Here is a 22,731-nt window from a genome sequence, read left to right on the forward strand (position 1 = left end):
GTCTGGGCTGATGGCCTCTTCTCCTTTTTTTAAAAAAAAATTAATTTATTTATTTGTTTTAATTAGGTATATATGACAGCAGAATGCATTTTAATTCATCGAACACAATTGCAGCATAACTTTTCATTTTTCTGGTTGTACACGATGTAGCGTCACATCCTATATACAGTCATACATGTACCTAGAGTAATGATGTCCATCTCATTCCACCATCTTCCCTGCCCCCATAACCCCTCCCCACTTCTCCCTTCCCTTTGCCCAGAGTTCCTCCATTTTTCCCATGCCCCTCCCTGTTATGGATCAATATCCACTTATCAGAACATTTGGCCTTTATTGTTGGGATTAACTTACTTTGCTTAGCATGATATTCTCCAATTCCATCCATTTACCTGCAAATGACATAATTTTATTTGCCGCAGTCCGGCTGCAGCAAAATAACCGGGGAGTGACGAGCAACTTGTGTAGATTCATACAGCAGTAGGAGCCGTTTATTGTAGGACAGGAGTGGTATATATACATTCCACACAGCTTATCTTAATTAACATAAAATAGATACAGCAGTCAACCAATAAGGAATCACCACACTTAATGGCTCGCTGGCATTACTTCACAAATCACTCCCTCTGGCAAAATGCCAGGCGCCATCCAGACTTGTTTACAGACCTTAACATTAACCACTCCCTCTGGCAAAATGCCAGGCACCATCCAGACTTGTTTACAGACTCTAACATTTCTCTGGCAAAATGCCAGGCGCCATCCTGACTTGTTTACAGACTCTAACATTTATTCTCTTTTAATACTAAGTAATATTCCATTGTGTAGATATACCACAGTTTCTTTATCCATTTGATGGCCTTTGCTTCTGAGGACCAGGGTCATGTTAGCTAGGACTCACCCTTGTGACCTCCTTTTCCCTCAGCTACCTCTTTAAAGATCCTGTCTCCAATACAGTCCCCCTGGGAGGCAATGGGGAGTCAGGGCTTCAACATGTTAGTTTGGGGGATCAATCCACCCATAACCATATCTGTATCTACATTTACATCCAGCTCTCCCTGTGTGTTCATGGGCCTTGGTCGAAACCTGAAATGAGCACAGTGAAGGTTCCCCCAAACCCTATGGCACAATGAGAAGACAGATATTCCAAGTCTAATTTCCCCAGCTTAATTAGCATGTGGCCTGTTAGCACAAACTTATTAGGAATGAGCATCCTCATAGCCAACTGTTATCTAATTTCCGGGCTCCTGAGACCGACTGCTCCATAAATGCTGGGAAGGGTGAGGATGGCAGGGGGAAGCCACCGAGCTGCTGGCTGCCTGACAGAAGGCCTGCATGGCGTCAGATCTGAGAAGGCGGCTGCAGGCTGCAGGAGAGGCTTGCTCTGTGAGCATCTGCTGGCCACAGCCTTTGATTCTCTTTGAGGCATGTCCTGAAGGCTGGGACTCATCTACACACAGAGGTGCGGACGTGAATGTGGGACAGTTATTCGCTCCTTTCAAGTGAGGGGCTGTGCGGAAACTGGCAGGCACAGGGTTTCCTTTGGTGTTTGGTTTGAAGGAAGCAGGTTTATCCAAGAATATGGCATCTTCCCATCCACCTCCCTCCTTCTTTTGTTTCCTTACCTCCCCCTCTCAGTCATTCAAAGTGAGGGCCTGCTATGCACCAGGCACTCTGCAGTGGTCCTGTGGGGGAGGAGGAGGTGACTCAGAGCGTTCTGCCTGGCAGGTTTTGTGCTGATAACCTATTCCCTATTCTGGCCCTGGCTGTGCTTCCAGGCATGGCTCTGCCAGTTCTCTGGCAAAGCTGAAAGCCACTTCTGCTAACCGGTCCAGATTCCCCTCCCTTGGAAGTTCTCAGCCCTCCCTGGATAGCCGGTGTGCTCAGCGCAGCTTTACTTTTTAAAGTAAAGAGAGGGAAGAGTGTGGAGGATAAGATTGGGAGTCCCCAAGTGGTTTAGGTCTTAATCTGTAGGTGACAAAATGGCAATGGGGCACATATTCTACTTGAAAATTTCATTCCTACAGGCTTAATTTTGTTGGGAAGAATTGGTCAGACCAGCTAGTATTTTTTGTATACCAATAGACGCAACTAGAATATGTGCCCTCCCCAAACCCACCAAACAGACTGTTGCCTGCTAATCAAATCTGACTCCTTCATGCCCCAGGCAAAGTCCTATCCTGCCAGGAGGATTGTTTGGGCCTCCTAAGCTCTTTGAGAATCCAGCCACAGTCCTGGTCATCTTTGTGTCCCCTTCACAAGCAGTTGGGTACCCTACAGAGTCAGGTACCTAGTAGGGAATGGATCAAAATGAAGTCCTCTTGCAGTCCTCCTCCACGTCATGCTAGTGCATTTGGCAGTGGGGCATGTCAGAATGCACCTTCCAGCACTGCTAATGAGCCCCCATAAGACTGCATGTTTGATCTGTCTATTCCTTGAGAAGGAGCAGTGCTTCCTTTTTTTCTAACAATGTGATCTCCATGGCCTCGTGCAGAGATGGCATTCACAAACATGGTTGATTTAAATGCTGTTCCTTTTTGTTTGACAGCAGCGGTGTGTTGGGCACCATACGTAGAAAGATGATTTTGCAGAAGTCATAACTTTATTGCGTTTGAATCATTGGATTTCCACGTATTTCAAATGGAGAAGTCAATCACCAGCCAATTGTGCTTAGTCTGGTCCAACTACATTTTCGTGCAATTGCTTTGCATCTGACACTGAATTAGACAATCCCCATCCTGCCTGATGGGGATTCAGGGTCCACAGTGACGTCTTGCTGCCCATCCCTGAAGTGGGGGTAGGGCTTTTCCTCACCAGCTGGCCACAGAGGATCAGCCGGACATGTGCTTGGCTCCTGCCACCTTCCTGGACCTTTCTGGCTCTGGGTGGTAATAACAGGCCTGCGGCTCAGCTGGTACAGCCCCTCCTGAGGGGTGCCAAATTGCTGCCCCTTGGGGGCATCCTGTTCCTTCCTCTGGCATTCAGAATAGATTTTGCAGCAAGTGGGCCGACTAGACTCCAAAAAAAAGTCTTCACTCTAGCTTTTCAGGAAACTTCAAACTTATCAGCTTAAAGAACAAGGCGCAGAGGGGAAAGGAGCCCTGACAAGGCTAATAGCAGGGGTTTCAAGCTGCGTTTCGCAAGCCAGTAGCAGAGCGCTCACGTGTTGGTTCACTGGCATGTTCCGCGGCAGAAGCACCCCCACTCTGCCTTCCCCCAGTTCCAACTGTTGGGCTGCAGCAGGATTCGGTCTGTCTGGGCAGAGCTCCCTTTGTGGAGCAGCCCTCCCCACTCTCACAACCAGAGTCTGGTGAAAGGGATCCTTGCTTTCCCACCGCACACAAAGGCTCTTTAAAGGGACCTGCCCGCTTCTCCGTGCAGCTGCAAACCGGAATCGGTGAGGGCTAAGCAACCCAGGCTTTCGCCCGAGAATGAGTGGGGAGGGGTCCTGAGCAGCCTCCACGTCCTCCGAGAGCGGGGGAGGGAGGGAGCCGACTGCGGCGTGGATGGAGACCGCCGGCCCGCGGGAACCGGCTTGCGATTAGCTGCTTCCTGGGGTGCTCCGCGCGCCGGCCGAGCGTGCTGCCGGTGGCCCCAGCGCGCTGGCCGCGCATCTTGCGGCATGCCTGCGAAGAGCTGAGCCAGCGCCCAGCAGCGAGCCCGCATTCAGGCACCGCGGACTGGCTCCTGGCAGCGCCTGTGCAATCACCATGAATGCTCAGCTCTAGCCTCGGCGACAGCCTCCAGACCGCATGGATTTGGCTGTTTAGATTACTGCCAGGGACGACTTGCGAGCCTGATCCGCGCTCCAGCTGCCCTGACAACTTCGGGGTTGGCTGTTTACTTCTCCGGATCCCCGAACCCGGAACTCTCCTGTCACTCTGCCGGCTCTGAAGTCAGCTGCCAGGACTCCGCTGACGGCATCCCCGGGAACAGGGGAGCGAGCCGGTTTAGGACGAGCGGAGACCCCTCAGCGGCTCAGCCTCTCGTGACTGCCTGTGTTGCGGGGTTCCGAGGGACCGTGCGCTGCCCGGGGAAGCAATGCAAGTCTCCATAGCCTGCACAGAGCACAATCTGAAGAGTCGGAATGGTGAGGACCGACTTCTGAGCAAGCAGAGCTCCGCCGCCCCCAATGTGGTGAACGCAGCCCGGGCCAAATTCCGCACGGTCGCGATCATCGCACGCAGCCTGGGGACCTTCACCCCTCAGCACCACATTTCCCTCAAAGAGTCCACCGCAAAGCAGACGGGCATGAAATATAGGTATGGATGTAAGATTCCCTAAACCCGGGGTTTCCATGCTCTATACAGGTGCAACGGAACGGTTTATTGCTTTGCAAAAGTGACTCGCTTGTCGGTGGGTTGCTCAATTTAGAATCTCAGGTGTTTTTAAAATAGCTCTTGAGGAGGATGGAAAAGCCCAAGGTGTGTGCGTGTGTAATTTTTAAAAATATGGCCCATTTTGTATGTTCTAGACTTTGGGAGCTGTATAAATTCCAGTCTATGGAAGAAAACACAAACTGCTGGAAATGGGCAGTTAGATCAGCATAGTTTATCAGGAGCAAATGCGTTTGCCCTGTTTTATGCTACAGATGTAGCTTCTGTGATTATACTGTCAGAAATAGTTTCTCATCTAGCACAGCACTCCTATTTATCCTTTGAAAAACCAAGGTAGCAAATGGTAGGCAAAGCTTTTAAGGGAGTTCTGTTATAGAAAAAACACCTACAATGGTAAATCAGAATGAACATTGCCACATTTAAATCTAAATTACTGCTTGAAATAAAATCCAGAGGTTGTTGTAAAATATGGAAAGTCAATTGTTGCAATACTACTAGTTTCATCATCAATTTTTTTAGCTCACTCTTCCTTTAGGATATTTTCCAAAGATGGAAATCTTCCCAGTAATAGCTAATGCTCCTTAATACAAAGTGATTTAAGTTTGATGAGTAAAAAGAAAAAAATCATTATTCAATTATGTAATTCTTACCTCCTCATTATATTTGCTTTGCACCAAGCTTTCTTGATTTTATTTCTTTAAAATCACTGTGCTTCTTGTTTCTAAACATCATTTGTGGCTATACTAGAGAGAAACTACTGACTGATACATCTTCCAAAGGCTTTCATTACTTCAACTAGCAGATATGATTTTACTAATTGTTTACATTTAACTCTCCCTCATCTTTGTCAGGAACCAGGTTTGGGGACAGGATGTGCTTAATACAATTAAAACAATGCACACTTAAGATTTATTCATATGGGGGTGCAGCAGGAGACATTTAAGCCTATGTGTATGCAAGGTGTCCCCTGGAAGAAGTTTCTTTGCAGAGTTACAGGAAAGCTTCTCCTTGAAAGTATGTCAAGCACAATTGTTTTGATATATTTCTGAGCCATTGAGAAAGAAAGCCCTGGAATGAGAAAAAAACAAAACAATCTGTAGCTGAAGCTCTTGGCCCCAACTGCAGTGCAAATACAGGTAGTCTGCCTCCAATCAACCCTCAAGTGTCAGCAATGTGCCTCTGCTTTTCTTGACTTTGGCATGATGAAGAGGGAACCCCACAGTAGCAGTTCCCTGAGTGAGACCGCAGTCTGGCGCACTGGCCTTTTCTGCTGCTGCTTTGTGGCACACACCCAGCCCCTGCCCTGTGGACATGCAGCTCTGCTGCTGGGTTGGAGATGAACGTCTTGCCTTCCTGCAGGCCCCCAGGCCAGGACGCTCCAGAGTTAAGGTCAATCACAGAAGGTTGTTTTCATTGGAGACTCTGGCATTTAACTGCCCTATAAACTTTCTTTTTGTAAACTCGAAGGAATAAAAAGTAGTTCTTGTGGCAGCAGATTCACAGTTGTTTGTGGATGGCTGTGTAGGGGGAGTTTGGCCTTGGGAGCTCTTTAGGAAGCCAGGAGCTTTCCATTAAGGTTTTTCTGTCAGCATGCTCAACTCAGATTGGAAGGTAATGGTCTCTCTTTCAAAAGCTCAGTGCATGACCAAGACGTGCTTGGGTGTCTTTCATTACTGATGACTAAGGACAGCTCTTCTCCTACAAAAAGTCAGCCATCTGGGGTCTTCAGTGTACTTTGCACTGTTTGTTATTTTGTGACTAAGTATCTTTGCCCCCTTTCTGCTCCCCTTGTTCTGAATCACTCCGTCCATGGTGTCAGGTGTGTGTGTGACCATAACTTACCCCCACCCCCTTCAAGTTCACTCAGAGTGACCTTTCTGAAAGAGATCATGAGATAAGGCCAAATACTAAGCTTTGTAGCTTGGAAGGGATGAGGGCAGCTGTGTACTTCAGAGAAAACAGTGGAAATATTTTAATTAGCTGAATTGTCCTTTTATCACATTGTCATCCCTAAAGCATAATATGCATATGTGGACTATTTGTTAACAAATAGCAGAAAACAAATAAAAAAATAATGCTGTGGAATGGAGAAGGTCTGGATACTGCATGGGGAAGCTAGGGTGGAAATTCCTGGTCAGTTGGCGCTGAAATAATGTTCTCACTCATTCTGGAAGATGGTTTGCAGGGTCAGAACTTCTGTGAACCCCTTGGATGATAAAAAGCACTGTGTTATCTTGCGCTTTTCTGCAGAGAAGTTATTTTCTTCTAAGAGAAGTTTTCCTCTTAGTAGCATCCCCAGTTCTTGTGTTTAAAGTATCTAGAGGTTAACCATTGCCTGTCAGCAGTGTTGGTATATGAAGAGGCACTGCCCAGCCAGTGGAGATTCACTGAGCACCCATGGTGTGCCAGACATCCAGGGTGGGGAGGCAGACCCTAACTAAGGAGATGAACAGTTCAATAATAGGATTTCCTATTGTGGGACATTCTTATGAAGGCTACCTGTGGAGGTGGGGGAGGTAAGAGTTAAGCCTGGGCCAACTCTGTTATCCATTCTGAGGCTGCTGACTCTGTTTTAATTGTAGAGCTGGTGATTGTGTCTTGTGACAATCACTGCTCATATCTGTGGCCCATTTTGCTATCCCAGGGACTTGTTTCAGGTCTACCTGCTGTAAGGTATTACTGGCAGTTGAAGGTCTACTCTTTACCCTGACAGATAAGTAGAATGCCTTTTACTTATATAATGCTTTATGATCTTTCAATCCCAACTCACAGCATACATAGCCTGTGATTACCATCCCTTACTTAAGATTCCATGGGATTTGGATTTCAGAAAGAATTCATTCCCTTGTGCAAAGCATCTGTATTCTGCAAGGATAATGCTCCAAGTCACTATTATATTCTCACCATCAACATGCAAGAATTTTGCATAAAATTGACTGTTGTCTCAAGGCTAAAGATAGAAAAAAATCCCTAGAACATTCTTCCGTTCAAATATTGTTAGTCCCAGAGAATAAGAGTCCCTGCTAATGTTTATCCTGGGGACATCCTGCATGTAAAGGGCACAGGACTACTTTGTTCTTTGCATTTTTACAGTTGTGTTTTGTCAATGCTTGGTAATTCCTTGGTTTTAGATTTGCATTTGTTTTATTCTGAGAGTGCATTACATCATGTTAGTCTGATGGAGACCTCAACCACATGTGGTAGATCCTAATCATGATAGATGTAACCACATGCATGAATATTCCATCCATCAAAATAGCAAATCACTCCGAACATAAGTTAAGCAAGGTATATTTTTTTTTAAGTAACATTTTAGAATGATCCAGCTACTAATGTTTGCCATGGTCTCAGAGCTTCTGTCATTTCAGAGTAATCCATTTGCACTGATGACTCCCCCTCTCCATTCTAAAATTATTATTTTAGTTCTCGAACAATTTGAGTATCAATGGACCCAGTTTCATTGAGAAAAAAAAATGTTTGAAACATATACATCCATGGCAATATAATTTTGTTGTATATTATTACAAGAAACATGCTTTGAAAATTTAAGATGATTCTTTACAAAAAGAAATATTTTCTGAGCAATAATCTTTAAATTCCACTTGAAACTTCAGTCCTCCCTTTTCTAAGGCTGACCACACTTTACTGTTAATTTTTTAAAAAATAATTACAGCTTCCCAGGATTTTGCAAAAAGGAAAAAATGTACGGAGAATTTCTGTGACCCTTGAATTCCATATTTCTTCAGTGGTAGCACCTTGTGTATGGATAGGATGGTATCAAAATTAGGAAACTGACATTGGCACAGTCCAAAGAATATATTCAGACCTCACCAGTTCTACAAGTATCCATTTGTACATATTTATGCATCTATGCAGCTTTATCTAGTGTTTAAGCTTGTGTAACTACCATCATAATGAAGAAGCAGAGTTTTTCTGTAACCACAAGCTTCCCCATGTTACCCCTTTAAAGCCATGTCCACTACCTTCTCCCCCATCCAAGCCCTTGGTAATCACCAATCTGTAGGCCTTCTCTATAATTTTACTTTTTCAAGAATATTAAATAAATGGAATCTTATAGTAGGTAATGTTTTAAAGTTGACTGTTTCTCCCTCCCAGAGGGTTTATGCAGCGAAGTGGGGAGAGAAACTCTTGCCACCATATAAAGGTGTCAGATGATGACACCGTGGAGATTGGGTGGGCCATTTAGACAAGATGAATGCCGGCAGTGGGGGAACAAGTAAAGGTTTTGGAGCAGGTGTATGTCTCAAAATTCGGTTAGGCAGGGTTGACTCTCAATGTTTTCCTCTTAAAATCGAAGAGTTGTAGGTTTGAAACAAGAGAGTTTGTGTGGAATTTCATGGCTCTCTGTTTTCCTATAGGAAACCAAGACTATATAGAAAGGACTCAGGACAGCCAACAGGTGCCCCTCCCACGACATTCCTGTCATAGCCTCTTTATTAAAGCACACACCGCATCCGCAGTTTTTTACCTCCCACGAATGGTGGGCAGATTTTGAATCAAAGCAATTCAAGTGAAAGATTAATCTTGTCAACTGATTACATAAAAGACCCTAAGTGTGTGTGTGTGTGTGCGCGTGCGCCTTTGTGTGTGTGTGCGCCTTTGTATGTGTATGTGTGTGCAAGTCTCCGTGAGGGGAAAAGCAGGAGGAAAGGGGTGGACCTGAGAGGAGGAGGAGAAGAGCCAGCTTGGTGACTGTGTTTCAAGTAAAAATATTTGATTTTAGTCCAGAGAAGAGAGCAGCTTGGTTATTTAAAATGCCAGGCTTTATATTATTTTTTAATTTTTTGGTGGAGAATGCTGCTGTCATTTTCACTGACACCCATGGATGTGGCTTTTTCTCTCTACCTAGAGCAGGATGGTGGAAATGGGTGGGTGGGTAGGGGGAGGCCTTCCTGAAAATTAGTTGCTGAGTCAACCTCGTAGAGTTTATCCCACCTCTGTGAGGCACCAGTCAGAAGTCTGGCATCTAGGGGATGGTGAGAAAATGGTAGGAGGGGAGGGAGCCTCCTGGAAGTTTTTAGGCAAATGTTGTTCTAGTTCCGTGGTTTTGGAAGTGTGGGGCTGGGGTGGGGCTGTGTGCGTGTGCAGGCGTGAGCATATGTGAGCATAGAGGAATCAATCCAGAGTTTCCAGAAACATCTCATTTTCTAACTGCAGTCTTCACTTTGATTGTTACAAATGAAGTCCTTCATTCCAAGTCCACTCAATGACCCTCTTTAGAAGTGCCCTCATTTTAAAGAAGTTATATATTTTTAAAAATTCTACAAACACTTCAATTTATGAGAATTTGAGAATGTTCTGAGAGGAGGAAAAATCCCATCATATTCAAAGGGAAAATGGAATTCCTAAGTTTCACTTTGATTTTTCAAATTCATTTCATCAAATTCATAATCTCTCCTTAGTATATCAATTCATGAACAGGATAAGATTTGGGTTGAGGGAATCTAATCAAAATATAGGACTCTTGATTTCCTTGAGTATTCCTTAAAATCCTTTTAGAAGAGAAAACCCCCTTGTGAAAAGAGTTAAATTCACAAACATTGGTTCATATATTTCCTTTAAGTATGTCAAACCATTTAGGTAAATGACAAATAGACACTAAAAAAATGCTTCAATGTTGCAAGTTAACTGTGTTGTGTGCTTAAAAAAACATTTCTGTTAATAGCTTTCCACTCTTGGAATTAGGAAACAGACTGATTGAGGCTGAAGAATTTAAGGCAAAAATATTATAAATGTCCATTTCAACATTGAGAATGATTAATACACTGTGATCACTAGAAAATGAGTGAGTTTTCAGTGGGTGCTGCTGAGTTAACTTGGATGCCACCTTCTGCAGACACATTGCCCAATGCAGAATACAGTTCCTAGGTCAGTCACCTAGGAAGGCCAGGGATGGTCAAGGCCAAACGCAGGTCTCCTGACTCCACAGACTGGGTTCCGATGTTCCTTTAGCTTTTGTGTGGCAGCTTCTTGCTTATGCCCCATTTTTTAACACAGGATGGAAGCACAGTGCATGAAGCATTTCTAGAAAAGACAATTCCTTCCTGTATATATACACAGTTTGCAGCTCAAGCTTTTATCTCAAGAAGCAAAGCCCTGCTGAGTGCTGACAGCCACAGCAGCTTTCTCCATCACCTGCAGGGCAATTAGGACCCCAAAGTACTCCCAGGGCAGCTCTCTGCTGGTCCATGTTCCGAAGCGGGACATGAATCAACTTCCAGATGATGGCATGCTTAGTTGGCATGCTCAGCGTCACAGAGTCCAAAGCACTGGGATCTCAGAAAGAGACGAACAGATGCATCTGCTACATGTCAGCACTGGAAGGGGCATGCTTGGCCAGGAATTCTGAGTCGGACTTCACACCCTCCTCCGTGTACTTAGACATCACTTTGAAAAACATGCTCCTGAAAGTCACAATCAAAATACATTTAAAAATCCTTATTGCAGGTTAATTTTCTGTTACCCAGACTGGAAACCCAAACAGAAGCCCAGCAGCGATTTTCTTTTTCTTGAAATCGACAGCTAGGGAGGACTTTGAGAGCACTCGCGCGGGCCATCTGGTCCAGCCCTCGTGAGAAATCTGTCCTGTTTTTCCAATTTGCAACATACAGCAGCGACTTATAAAGGCCTCTGAAGAAATTGTGTAATCTCCTTTCACAGCAGTCATGAAAAAAACTGGCTCTTCTTTCTAAGAATCAGAATCATTCATTAAGTGTTGAAGTCCTCAGAGGAAGCCATAAGCTTCTTGTCTACTGTCGGGACTCTGGAGTCAAGTCAGGGAAGAAAATGAAGATAAAAGGGGGAGGGGCAAGAAAGGCAGACCTGAGGCTGGGTGAGGTGGCAGGCAGGGCACCTCAGACTCCTGTTGGCACCCAGGGCATGCGATTTTGTCTATTCTGGTCCTTGCACCATTCAGCTGGCCTGGCTGTTCCACGGCTGAACCATCTGAGAGTCAAAACGTCACCATTACAAACATCCTTGCCATTAACTCAGCTCCTTCAGGACTGCCTCAGAAGCTTCTTAGGAGCTAGCTCTCATTTCCTGCTTTGTGAAGCTTTGGTATCTAAGAACTGCTGCTCAGACTCTGCTTCCTATTTCCAGATGGTTCTAGTTCTTTCTGCCTAGACTTTGTTTCCTGGCTCCCAACTGTGATCGTGTCTCTCATGGAAGCCCTGCCCGTGGTGACTACGTTTTCAGTGAGCCCTCCAGTACTGTATGCACTTCCAGAGGCCCCACCTTCTCAGAACAGAAGATGGCAAGATTGCCACGTCACAAAAAGGGTCTCTGGACCTTGTTTTGCCTTCCCTGCGCTTGCTTCCTGTTCTAGGAGAAACAAGCATTTTTAATATTTTAGCCAATCTTTGAAAAATCGCTGTGAAACATTTAAAAAATATCCCAACAGAGTTATTGAAATAATGGGTAATGACTATGCAATGCCACTTAGCAAATTCTATGAGATTGCCAGCTCCAAATGTTAGAATGGTGACAACTGGAATCTCTTGTATTGAAGAAATATAAAAAGATCAAATCTGATATGTTAAGTTCTAATGGCCATTGAGCATCCAGCTAGGAAAACCAACAGCTTATAATCTGATTATCTTGCTTTTTGATGTACTCTTATAAAGACGTTTTCTTTCTCATTTTTTAAACCTAGTATGTTTAAATGTAAAGGCAACTGTAATGACTAATATTAACAAGAAAAGTTTTCTCTACTGGTAATTAAATCTTTCCAGGAGAGTACCTGGGGGGCTCAACTGAAGGAAATTGTTCTCCATGATGAGGTTGCATCTGCTGGAGGACCCATCTGGCTTGACAGAACTCTTATATAAGTAAAGCAAGCTTTTTTCCCCCTGAGGAACACATGCTAATAAGCACCCTCTCTTCCACTTCTTTGAAATTAGTTTGGATTTTATTTTTTCGCAGCACTGGAAAGTGAACCCAGGGCTTTTTACGTGCTGGGTAAGTGCTCTACCACCACGCTACCTCCTTGGCCCAGCTAGTTGCACTTTAAACCAGGTTTTTATGTAACTGGATTTTTGTTTTCAGTTTCTTTGGCCTGAGACCACAACAGGCTCATTATAGAAATCAACTGAGAAAATAACATGGCTTTAATGAATGCCACTTCTCTCTCAACTCAAGAATTAGCAAAGGTTTCCTCTGGGGCTTTTGATGAAAACAGACCTTTGGACTAACTGCTACTCCATTTCCTACCTCTTGTGCACAAACTCTTTGCATTCCAGAGTCTTTGCAGTTTCTTAAAAAAAACTACAGATGCTCAGGAGAAATCTTAGCAGTCTGGGTCCAGAAGGTTTTGCATCTTGATGGAAAACATACTGGTTAAGTTGTTTTTTTGTTTGTTTGTTTGTTTTTGAGAGAGAGAGAGAGAGAGAGAGAGAGAGAGAGAGAGAGGAGAGAAATTTTTAATATTTATTTTTTAATTTTCGGCGGACACAACATCTTTGTTTGTATGTGGTGTTGAGGATCAAACCCGGGCCACACGCATGCCAGGCGAGCGCGCTACCGCTTGAGCCACATCCCCAGCCCACTGGTTAAGTTTTAATGAAGAGAAAAGAAATACTAATACTAAGAAACCCAAATAGAAAGAGGGTGTTGGGAAATTCATGGCCTCATTATACCGTGTCATCTAGTAAGGCCTTATTTTCCATTTTCAAGAAAGGAGTTCAAGGTTTTACTTTCACTCGAAATACAATTTCTTCCAGAAGTATCCTGTGGAAATCAGGAGGCTTGGATCTTTGTTAATAAAAGTTCCAGATAGAGCTCCTCAATCAAAGGAGCAAGTGGACATTTGCCTGAGGACTCCAAATTCCAGCAGATTTCCCTCAGTTCTGTTTCAGAGCAAGAGGTGATTTAGGAGGACAAACAGCAAGTCTCCTTACAAAGCAGAGCTAGAATTTCATACTGTATTGGTTTCCTGTTGCTGCTGTAACAAACGACCAGAGTCAGTGCCTTAAAGCAGTGTTTTGACTCCTTCCCAGCCTGGAGGTTAGAAGGTGCATTCCTTCTGATTTTGTCAGGGTGGAGATCCACGTCCTCACCTTTTCCAGCTCCAGGGTCCCTGCAGCCCTCCTTGCTGTACTCTCACAGCACATCACACCTGCCTCTTGTTCCATCTGCACTTACAGATGCGTGCTGTGCCCTTGTAAGTCCCCTCTTGCTCTTTCTCCAGCTGTGGTAACATCAGCCCTGGGCAGCCCAGGATAATCTCCCAGTCTCCAGATCCTGTGCTTAATTACATCTGCAGAGTCCCTTTCACCTTGGGAGGTCAGATATTCTTAGGGTTTAGGATGGGGACACAGACATCTGCCGTGGATGGCCGGCTATGCAGATCCCGCTAATATGTTACACAAGAGAGAGGCAAAGGGGCTGTGCTTTCAAGCACATTTCAGATGTGCTCAGGTGAGGTGAGACCCACAAAAAGGAATAAGGAAGTGGTTAGAAACGCAAGGTGCTGGGTTTCTCTGCATAAGACTTCAGTTTGGGTTTTGAATCAGAAATAAAAGCTTGTGTTTACAGCGTGTGGCAAAGTGTGATAAAGTTTAATGGGTTTGGGCCTTGGCCATTACTCACGGGCATCTACTGCCTGAATCTGCTCCACCTCCTTCAGGCTCTCACTAGGATCTGGGGTTAAGGGACCTGATGGAAAAATCAATGCATACACACAAAGATCAAGCTGCAACACGCTATCGTTAAAATACCAGTAGTTTCAAAAATACATCTGCCTCCAAATTCCATGACGGTGATCAGTGTAGAGCGGGAATCTCACTCTTTCTTGGTGCCTGGGGCCCTGAGGATGTGCCTGCACCTCTGAGTCCTGATGGAGGCCCCAGGTACATCATGGAATGGTGTCTCCCTCCTTGAGACCCACCCTGGCCTGCTTCCTGAGCGCTGCCTAACAATGCTGCAGAGAAGGAAGGGGCTTCTAGCAGGGAGGGGAAGTTCTCTCTCTGAACCTTTCTATTAAATATTATCCACTTGAAGCCATTAGGTTATTGTATTTTAATCACAAAGCAGCTTTTATTCTTATGAAGTTCCTATATTCTCTGACAAAAATCCAAATGTCCTAAATCTGATGCCGTTTCCCTCTATGCAGCTGTCTCACACACCCATAGAGGAAGGCGGCTGCTGTCAGTTCTTTCTATCCCCTTCCAAGGACCTGCTGCTCATCCCCTAGTGCATGGAATATTGGGCTTTAAAGATTAGACTGCTGATCCCAGACACTTAAGTCTGTATGCCCTCTCTTGGTGTGTGAACAAAAAGTACCAGACTGCATCATATTTGGGAAGAAATATTAGTGGTTCCAAATTAAAGTGAGTTAGGAAGCGATTGACTAGGAATTCAGAGACCAGGGGAATGCAGAGTTTAAACTCAACCTTGAACTTTAATTCAGTCCCTGTGGCCAGATGTTTTTGCCTGGAAGCTGTAAGAGACATGTGCTTGAGTAAGAGGGGAAAGGAGGAAATGAGAACTTTGGGACCTGGCTGAATGTGAGCTGTGTGGTCACCCTGCCTCCCACAGCTGGATGCAAACAGGATTGGAAGGCAGGGTAGAGGAAGCACTTCCAGAGCAGAGGCTGTGGCCATGCAGGCCTCATGGTGCATGGGGGCTGGGCAACCTGGGAGTATCATCTTCACATAGATAAGAGGGCAGTGTCGAGGGCAGAGCATGCCCAGCCTGTCCTGAGCTGCCTCCAGGGAGGAAGGGAAGAGTGGCACCAGTTCCTCACTGTCTCCCGGGTCATTGACACCAGAGTTCCATTCTAACTACATGGATTTTTCTCTTTAAGCCTAATGCAAACCCAATAGCAGCATTCATTATTGTGGAAAAGAAAGATAAGCAAGTTAAGTCACATGCTCATTGCACTAATGAGTTCTGCCTGATGACAGGTCATCAGCAGCCACTGATGGAGTAAATGTGAGGAGTCCAGTACAGGACTATCACAGAAGGCCACACTATTACAGGACAATACCACCCATCAAAGTGTCTGGCCTTGCTTCAATAACAACTAGGTTTAGAAACAGAAGCGTCCACCAAGTGTCGGCTTATAAATTTTGCTTGTTGATTATTCCTATCTCCTACGCCAGCCTGATCTGTCCCTATTTTGAGATAGAAATACCTTGGGAACGGGATTTGACAAAAGACAAATGCTAATTATCAAACTGTCTAGATAATACTCTTTGCCAATAAAATTTTACTTTATGCTGATTGCCTCAAACCAAGGGATATAGGAGCTCAGTTAATATGAACTTCATCCTTGAGAAAAACTCTGAAAGGGCATAGCAGGTAGTGTCAAGGCCATTTTCAGTTATGGTAAATGAGGCACAAAAACAGAGCTCAATGATGACTCGGGCAGCCTAACTCTTGGAGTTGTGGTTTCCATTCTATGCTTAGGAACCCTCTGCCTGCCATCCCATAGTGACCAGCCTGTTTCTGCCCATAGTGATGCTGAATTGAAAGAGATCTGACGTTGGCAAAATGCCATTCCTGTTGGCTTGAGGCAGTGGGTGGTCCACACACTCAGTTCCTCCGTGTTTCTCTGCCTTGCAGCGCTTAACGCAGGAGCTCAGGGCTACTTCTAGAACCCGCAGGCTGATAGAAGCCACTTGGATTTTGTGATTGTTTTTGACAGTCGAGTTGTTAGAGCTCTGCCTTGGGGAGGAGAGAGTGCATCTTCAGGAGCCAATAAGTGATGTGCACTGGATGCGGGAGCTCACCTGTGTTGAAGGTGTTCCTCATGTGCACTTAGTCCCTAACCAGTACTGAGCATTTGCCTGTTTGTGCATCACACTCCCGTGGGGCAGGAGGGTGGATGCCAGGTGGCAGATTGGCACAGTAGTTAAAGCACCACACTGTTTGTTTACCCTACTTTGCCTTTACTGGAAAGATCTGGAAGGTGCATCTGGTGACAACCTTTTCAGGGCTCAGGGCTGTTTTGAAGATTGCATGAGATAATATGCATGCAGTTCCAGTTGTTATCCATTATAGTTGTCATTAATATCAATCTCAGCATGACATGGGACAAGGGGACAAGAAGAAATGAGGTTCTCTGAGCATTCAATATGTTTGCAATAGATTCTATTTTAGCTCTTTCGCCCTCTTCAGAATATTCTTACTTTAGTTGCTTCTATCCCAGCATGGCTGTCTGCTGTGTTGTGAGTGATGATGAAGGTTTGTCACACCCTTGGTGCAAGGCTTCTGTGGTAGTGTCACACCTTGGCTTCCAGGGCAGCCCTGTTTCTCTGCCAGACTTGCCTGGTCCACATTTGCAGTGGCTCTTCTTTCCCCTAGAGATAGGAATTCTGTCTGCTTTTGATCTTGGCTGCTGAAGAGCATGACCTGTCCTTGCAATCTCCCAAATTATTTTGCCGTAATTGCTAGAAATGAACAGTTGTCCACAGATGGTTCCAGCAACTGAGTTAAGGTGGCTCTCAAAATTGCTTACATTACAACAGAAGGAAACTGAAACAATAATGCTAGGAACCCAGGATGTTTGTCCTGTTGTTTAGACACTAGAGTCTGTCCTTCAGAAACACTTGCAGGCCATTCACTGTGTCCTAAAAGAGACAGCACAACTGTTGCAGGGTCTTGGGGAAGGGCCATGCAAGGGCTGTTTGCGTCTTCCTTGGGTTGACTTCCTGGTAAGAATAAGGATATACAGCAAATGGTGATTTCTTGAGTCACTACCTGATCCTTTACAAAGAGGGGCAGTAAAAGTGACAATGATATTTCCAGCAGGGCGTGGTGGTGCACACCTGTCATCAAATCAACTCAGGAGGCTGAGGCAGGAGGATCACAAGTTCAAGGCTAGCCTCAGAAACTTAGACTGCATCACAAAAATAAAATTAAAAAAGATGAGGGATGTAGCTCAGAGGTAGAGTGTCCCTGGGTTCAATCCTCAGTACCACAACAAAACAAACACAACATCTATATACTAAAGGAGTGAACACACTGAGTCTCTAATAGAGAACATCTGCTTGTGAATTTTATTTGGGGAGAAATTATTTATATTGATAAATAATAGTTACAGGTTTGCATTCAGTGATTAATGAAAATAATATAACAATTTGGATTTCCAGCCTTAATCAGGAGGTAATATACCTGTGGGGCTGATGGAGACTTGGCTGTGTGGCAGTCCAACCCTCTGGCCTTCTTTCAGTGGCTGTAATAGCTTGGGGACTGGATCCCCTGAGGCTCAGGTGGGGCAACTTGAGACCCCAACTCCAGGTCCACCACTCTGCCTGCAGAGAGCCATGTTTCTTCTGAGATTCAGGGACAAAGAAGGGTCTTCTGGTTGCACTGGGACGGGTGTGGCAAGACCATTTGGAATTAGCATGTGGGGTTGTCCCTGCACCCTTTATCTATGCTCCACACTCAGGCAAGTAGCTCATGCTTTTTTATTTGCAGAAAATGTGGTTTTTGTCTCCAAATACCTTCACCCATTTTAGAGAATCAGGCTTGAGAGAAGGCAGTTCCCAGGTTACACTGAGATTCTGCTGCTCTGGAGGCCTGGTGAGAAGTCTGGACCCCCTGAGCCTTGTCCTCTGTCCCCTATGCACCCAGCATATCTGATAGAGTCTCAGAGGGAATGATGGCCCTCGGGTGGTGGAGAGACTGGATCCCAAGCCATGGGTTCCCAGTCCCTCTCAAAACCTGTGAAGTCCCTGTGTGGTTTGAAAGCAATGGAGTGAAGAATAGGTGATCTGGGCAAAGACTCTAACTGTGGTAGCCATGGAGAGAATTTCCATCCCTGGGGGGAATGGGGGAACCCAGGAGCTGGGCCCAACCCTGTGACACTAACATGAAAGAGCAGTGGGAGCTCATGGTGCCTGGAAGCTGACTCTCCTGCAGCGTGATGGTCCAGACAACGCCTGGGCAAGGTTGGCATGCTGAAGGCTGGAGGGTGTGGCCTGGGTTCTGCCTCAGGCGCAGTTTGAAGATGGAAAGGGGGATGAGGATCCAAGTATCCTTTCAAGATGGGGACCTGCCAACCCAAGGCTAATGGCATAGACTTTGTACTCAAAGAGACACAAGCCTGCAGACAGACGTGCAGAGAGTGTGCTGATGTGATTTTAGAACTGAAGTTATTTTTATGGAGAAAAGGAACTTTTAAAATTTGAAGTTTGTTTTGCTGTATTTTTGTTTTGGTTCCCTTTCCACAGAAGAGAAAATATTTACTTGGTTAAAAAGCTTTCTGATCAGTACACTTTTTCTCAAAAGATTGATTAAGTGGTGTCTCCACTTAGGGCTAGGACAGGACAGAGTTTGATAAGTTGAAATTGAGTTTCTAGTGTGGAGCCAGCTGTAGAGAGAAGATGAAGGAATTGCTCTGTGCTCTCACCTGGCCTTAAGAAAGGAGGAACCAAGGAGACTCGGTTCATCCCTGGGCTAAGGAAGGTGTCACCAGGCAAACCAGAGGCCTCTGAGTGGCAGCATCATCCCTGAACCCCAGGCACGATTCCCACCATGATGTGCAGGCGTTAGAAGACAGATCTGTCTCGTTATAAAACCACTGTCTATTTTTCATACAGAATAGGGTAGGAATCGCACAGAATACACAGTCCCTAGCAGAGTATCAGGCTCAGAGAGATGGGTTCTTAACCATTATGACCAATGTGATCTCGAGTGCACCAACTCACTCACCAAATGCTCCCAAGCACTTGCCCTGTGCCAGGCCCTGATCTGGGTGTTGAGAGAGAGGAGGGTGAGCAAAAGCAGTCTTTGGCTTTGAAAAGCTGGGGAGGAAGGAAGATTTTTAGTAGGTTGGGAAGCATTGTTGTGAAGGTAAACAGGGCCTGGGGTAGAAGCCGGGAGAGTGCTGTTAGACCCATCGAATGGGGACAGCTCTTGACAGCAACCTGGCACTGGGTTATTACCCAGTGCTGATTTTGACATTTTAATTTGGTCAGGTTGACGTTAGAGAGTGTCTCATAGTCAGCATCCAGGATTTTTGTGTCCTGTTTGCTGTTATTTAGTAGATGGTGGTTTTCAATGGATGGAGTGTCAGTGGAATATCAAAATAAAAAACGGCAAACATGTAAACCAAGAATATATTGGTATCAGCTTTCCGATTCTCACTAAAAGCTGTTTTCCCCTTTGAGTTTGGGGTCTGTTATTTATTTTTATCTTCTAAAAGAAAAGCTATTCACAATCCCCTCACCCCCACCAATGCCATTTTCAAAACTGAAACTCAAACATTTCATCAGGAGATTTATTAGAAATTTTCTTTTTTCTTGCCTTACCTAATTCTCTCTGACTCTATTCTGAGTTGTAAACAATAAATCCATTTTTTTAAAGTAAAAGGCAAGCATCCAACCATATGATGTTTTATTTTCCTGACACTTGAGATTTGAATTTTAAATTCAGATTTATTAATGGTTGTTTTTATTTATTCTTTTTTATACCAGGGATTGAACCCAGGGATGCTTAACCACTGAGCCACATCCAGAGCCCCTTTTTATATTGTATTTAAAGACAGAGTCTCACTAAGTTGCTTAGCGCCTCATTAAGTTGCTGGGGCTGGTTTTGAACTTGCAGTCCTCCTGCCTCAGCCTCCTGAGCTGCTGGGTTTACAGGCATGCACCACCACATCCCGCTGATTGTTTGAGTTTTTGATGAACAGAATCAATACTGATTAACACACAGACACATCTCTGTTTGGCTGATGAGGCTGCAGTGCCATTCAACATGGAGTTTCAGCCTCCCTGGTTTTTGGTGGGTGCTGGGGACATCACAGAGTACCGCAGCCTGGCTCCCAGGGCCATGTTGTTCTCCACGTCCTATCCAAGTCAACACACGTAGGTCTTGCTTGTCATGCTCACAGCACCATGGTAGGGTCTCCTTAAATCAGATAAGGACAATGAAATAATAAAAAATAGATTGCTCCATAAAATTGTAATTTATTGAGTTCGAGATGTTATCAACCATGTATCCCAACTCACCCAATCCTTAGGGTCAGCATCAAAGAAACAGAACCTGGCCTCTGCCCACAAACAGAGGAGCAAGAAGGCCTGGCAGTTCCCAGGACAGGTGCTGTGTTTGTAAGAGTCTGATTATTAAGACCCACAAGCCAGAAGGAGCAGGGGCAAAAGGCTGGGCTTCCCAGTGATAGGTATCTGAGAGGAGCTGTGTGCTTAGTGCAGAGGTTCCTTTTGTTCAGACAACCACCAAGTACAGGTACCAACACTTCCTGGAGGGCTTGCTGAGGCCAGGGTCAGCAGAATCAGGCCTGGTCCTGGGTGCCCCACCCACTCCCCGGGATTAATATAGAGAGGCCACTGGAGAGAGCAAGGTTGCCTTGTGGAGTCGTGCAGTGGTCTTTCTCCCCTGCTGATCCAGATGAGGGAACAGGGCATTTCACCCCAAAACCAAGAGAGGAACTCCATAGGGATCACTGTTACCACTCTAACCATCCACCCTGCTCTAAGAATGATGGTAATAGGACACCATCTGGGTGATTTTTAAGCCACTGGCAACTTCCAGTGTGGAGAAAGCATCAGGAGGGAGATGGCTGTGTGACATGGGGAAGGGCATGAGGTCTGGAGAGGTATGGAGGCAGGGTGCCAGTTGGGATGGTAGGTCCTGACCCCACCAAGAAGAGACTCAGGCTACAGACTGACAGGTGCATCAGAGGAGGTGGTAAGAAGCTGGCAGCCCCGTTCGACTGGCTCCCCTCACACAGGGTTCCACCTTCTGAGAACTGTCCACCAGCATCACCTGCTGATCTCCAAGGACACAAGCCAGGGGAGCAGTTAGGACCCAGATCTGGAGAGGACAGCACCCCCTGCGAGCAGAGCAGAGAGGAGACATTTCTGTTTCCCTCGTTCTCCTGAACAGACATCAGAAGAAAACAAAAGGTGCAAAGAGGGGATGGTGTCTGGGGGCAGAACCCCTCTTCCTCTTCTCCTCTGTTCCAATGGTGTCTCGACTCAGGTAGAGCCAGGGATACAAGGAAAAGGGAGATGGGGATGAACTATGAGGCTGACATTTAAAAAGGAGCAGGGCTGGGTCTCAGAAAGCGTTTAAGAATGGAAGTGATGGAAAAGCATGGAATGGAGCCAACCTAACCTTGGTGGAAGTGATTACTCACTGGGAAAAGGGGGCACTGTGCAAAGGAGGAGGTGAAAGTAGAGGGTGGGAAAAACAAAGTCAAATGAGGTTGGTATCCCAGCAAGCTGAGGTGAGAGGATGTGCTGTGGGGGACAGGAAAGGGACAGAGTGGTCTTGACCATTGTCAAGGCTGCGAGGGAACGTGGGGCCTGAGTGGAGGTGGATGGTGAAATGAGAGAACAGGTGAGCTGTCAGGGGAGGTGGAAGGATGAATGGCTGGGGCAGGGGCATGGGTAGCGTGACCAGCTAGCAGCACACCTAGCTGACCCTGTCCAGAGGTGCCCAGGTCCCCGGATGTGGATCCGGCTCCATCAGAGAGCTGACAGGAGTCATGGCACTGACCTAATAGGAAGGGAGCCACGAAGGCAGCTAGCTGGCCTTGGGAGAGAGGAGCAAAGTTGCCCTTTAGGATGTCACTCCATCCCCCTGTGAGGGGCGGGGGACACTGGAGCACGGCTTGTTCCTCCCATGTCTTTCCTTAGCCCAGAGCGAGAAATGAAGGGGTATGTTTGTGCCTGTCTCCTTCCTCCTCAACCTTGAGAGTGCTCCCTGGTGGCGAGGGTGGTGGAGGCTGCGGCTCCCACTCGGGAGCCAGGCTCTGTGTCCTCATGTGGCCGCCAGTGATGCTGGAGCACCCCATTTGCCATATACTTTATTTATGCTCCTTATATTTCTGCTGTTATCTATAATTTCAAACTGCTCTGTGCTTCCCCTAGCCCCTCAAAATGCATTAGTAACTATGGGAACCTGAAGCTCTCTGAAGGGCGGGGTTGGGGGGTGTGCAGATCTGCTGGGTGTGTGTGACAGCCTGGCCATGTGGATGCCGTCGCGAAGGGAAGAGGAGACAGCGGTGGGACCACTTTTGCCCACAGCATCACCTCTGGTAGGAGATGCAGCTATTTAACTTAAGACAGAAAATAAGGCTACACCTTCAGATAGGTTCCCTGAGGTTTCAAAGAGTACAAAAAAACAAACGATTGGGAAAACCAGAAAGGGGACTTTCAATACATTAAAATCAGTAAAAATTCCCCAAAGTGTATGTGTACAAAAGCCAATTGTGGAAATGTCAAGTATCTCATAATAATGAGATTAGATCTAAGAGTGTTTAGCCAAACTCTACAGAATTTGTAAGCTTACAGGTGCAGGTTGACTGCTCTCAGCCTCTCCCCAAGGCTTGGGAATTTCTCTTGGGGAAGGAGCAAGCCAATGGCTTCCTTTTAAGTCTGAAGCACCCCCCACCCTCCCCTTCACCTCC

General features: G+C 45.7%; 1 protein-coding gene across 4 annotated transcripts in view; it reads left to right on the forward strand.

Moving 5' to 3' along the window:
- Nucleotides 1-22,731, forward strand: part of Kcnab1 (potassium voltage-gated channel subfamily A regulatory beta subunit 1) — a 313,546-nt gene that overhangs the window by 93,392 nt on the left and 197,423 nt on the right. Inside the window, exon 1 of one of the 4 annotated variants that reach the window (XM_048793902.1) lies at nucleotides 2,892-4,256. The exons of 2 other annotated variants lie outside the window; for them this stretch is intronic. In XM_048793902.1, the coding sequence (XP_048649859.1) occupies nucleotides 4,036-4,256 (221 nt within the window). In that variant the 5' untranslated portion in view covers nucleotides 2,892-4,035. Of the gene's footprint in view, nucleotides 1-2,891; nucleotides 4,257-22,731 lie in introns of those variants that run through there. One more of the 4 variants, XM_048793904.1, reaches the window with a different exon arrangement.

Source organism: Marmota marmota, unplaced genomic scaffold, assembly GCF_001458135.2.
Source record: "Marmota marmota marmota unplaced genomic scaffold, marMar, whole genome shotgun sequence".
NCBI classification, from domain to species: domain Eukaryota; kingdom Metazoa; phylum Chordata; class Mammalia; order Rodentia; family Sciuridae; genus Marmota; species Marmota marmota.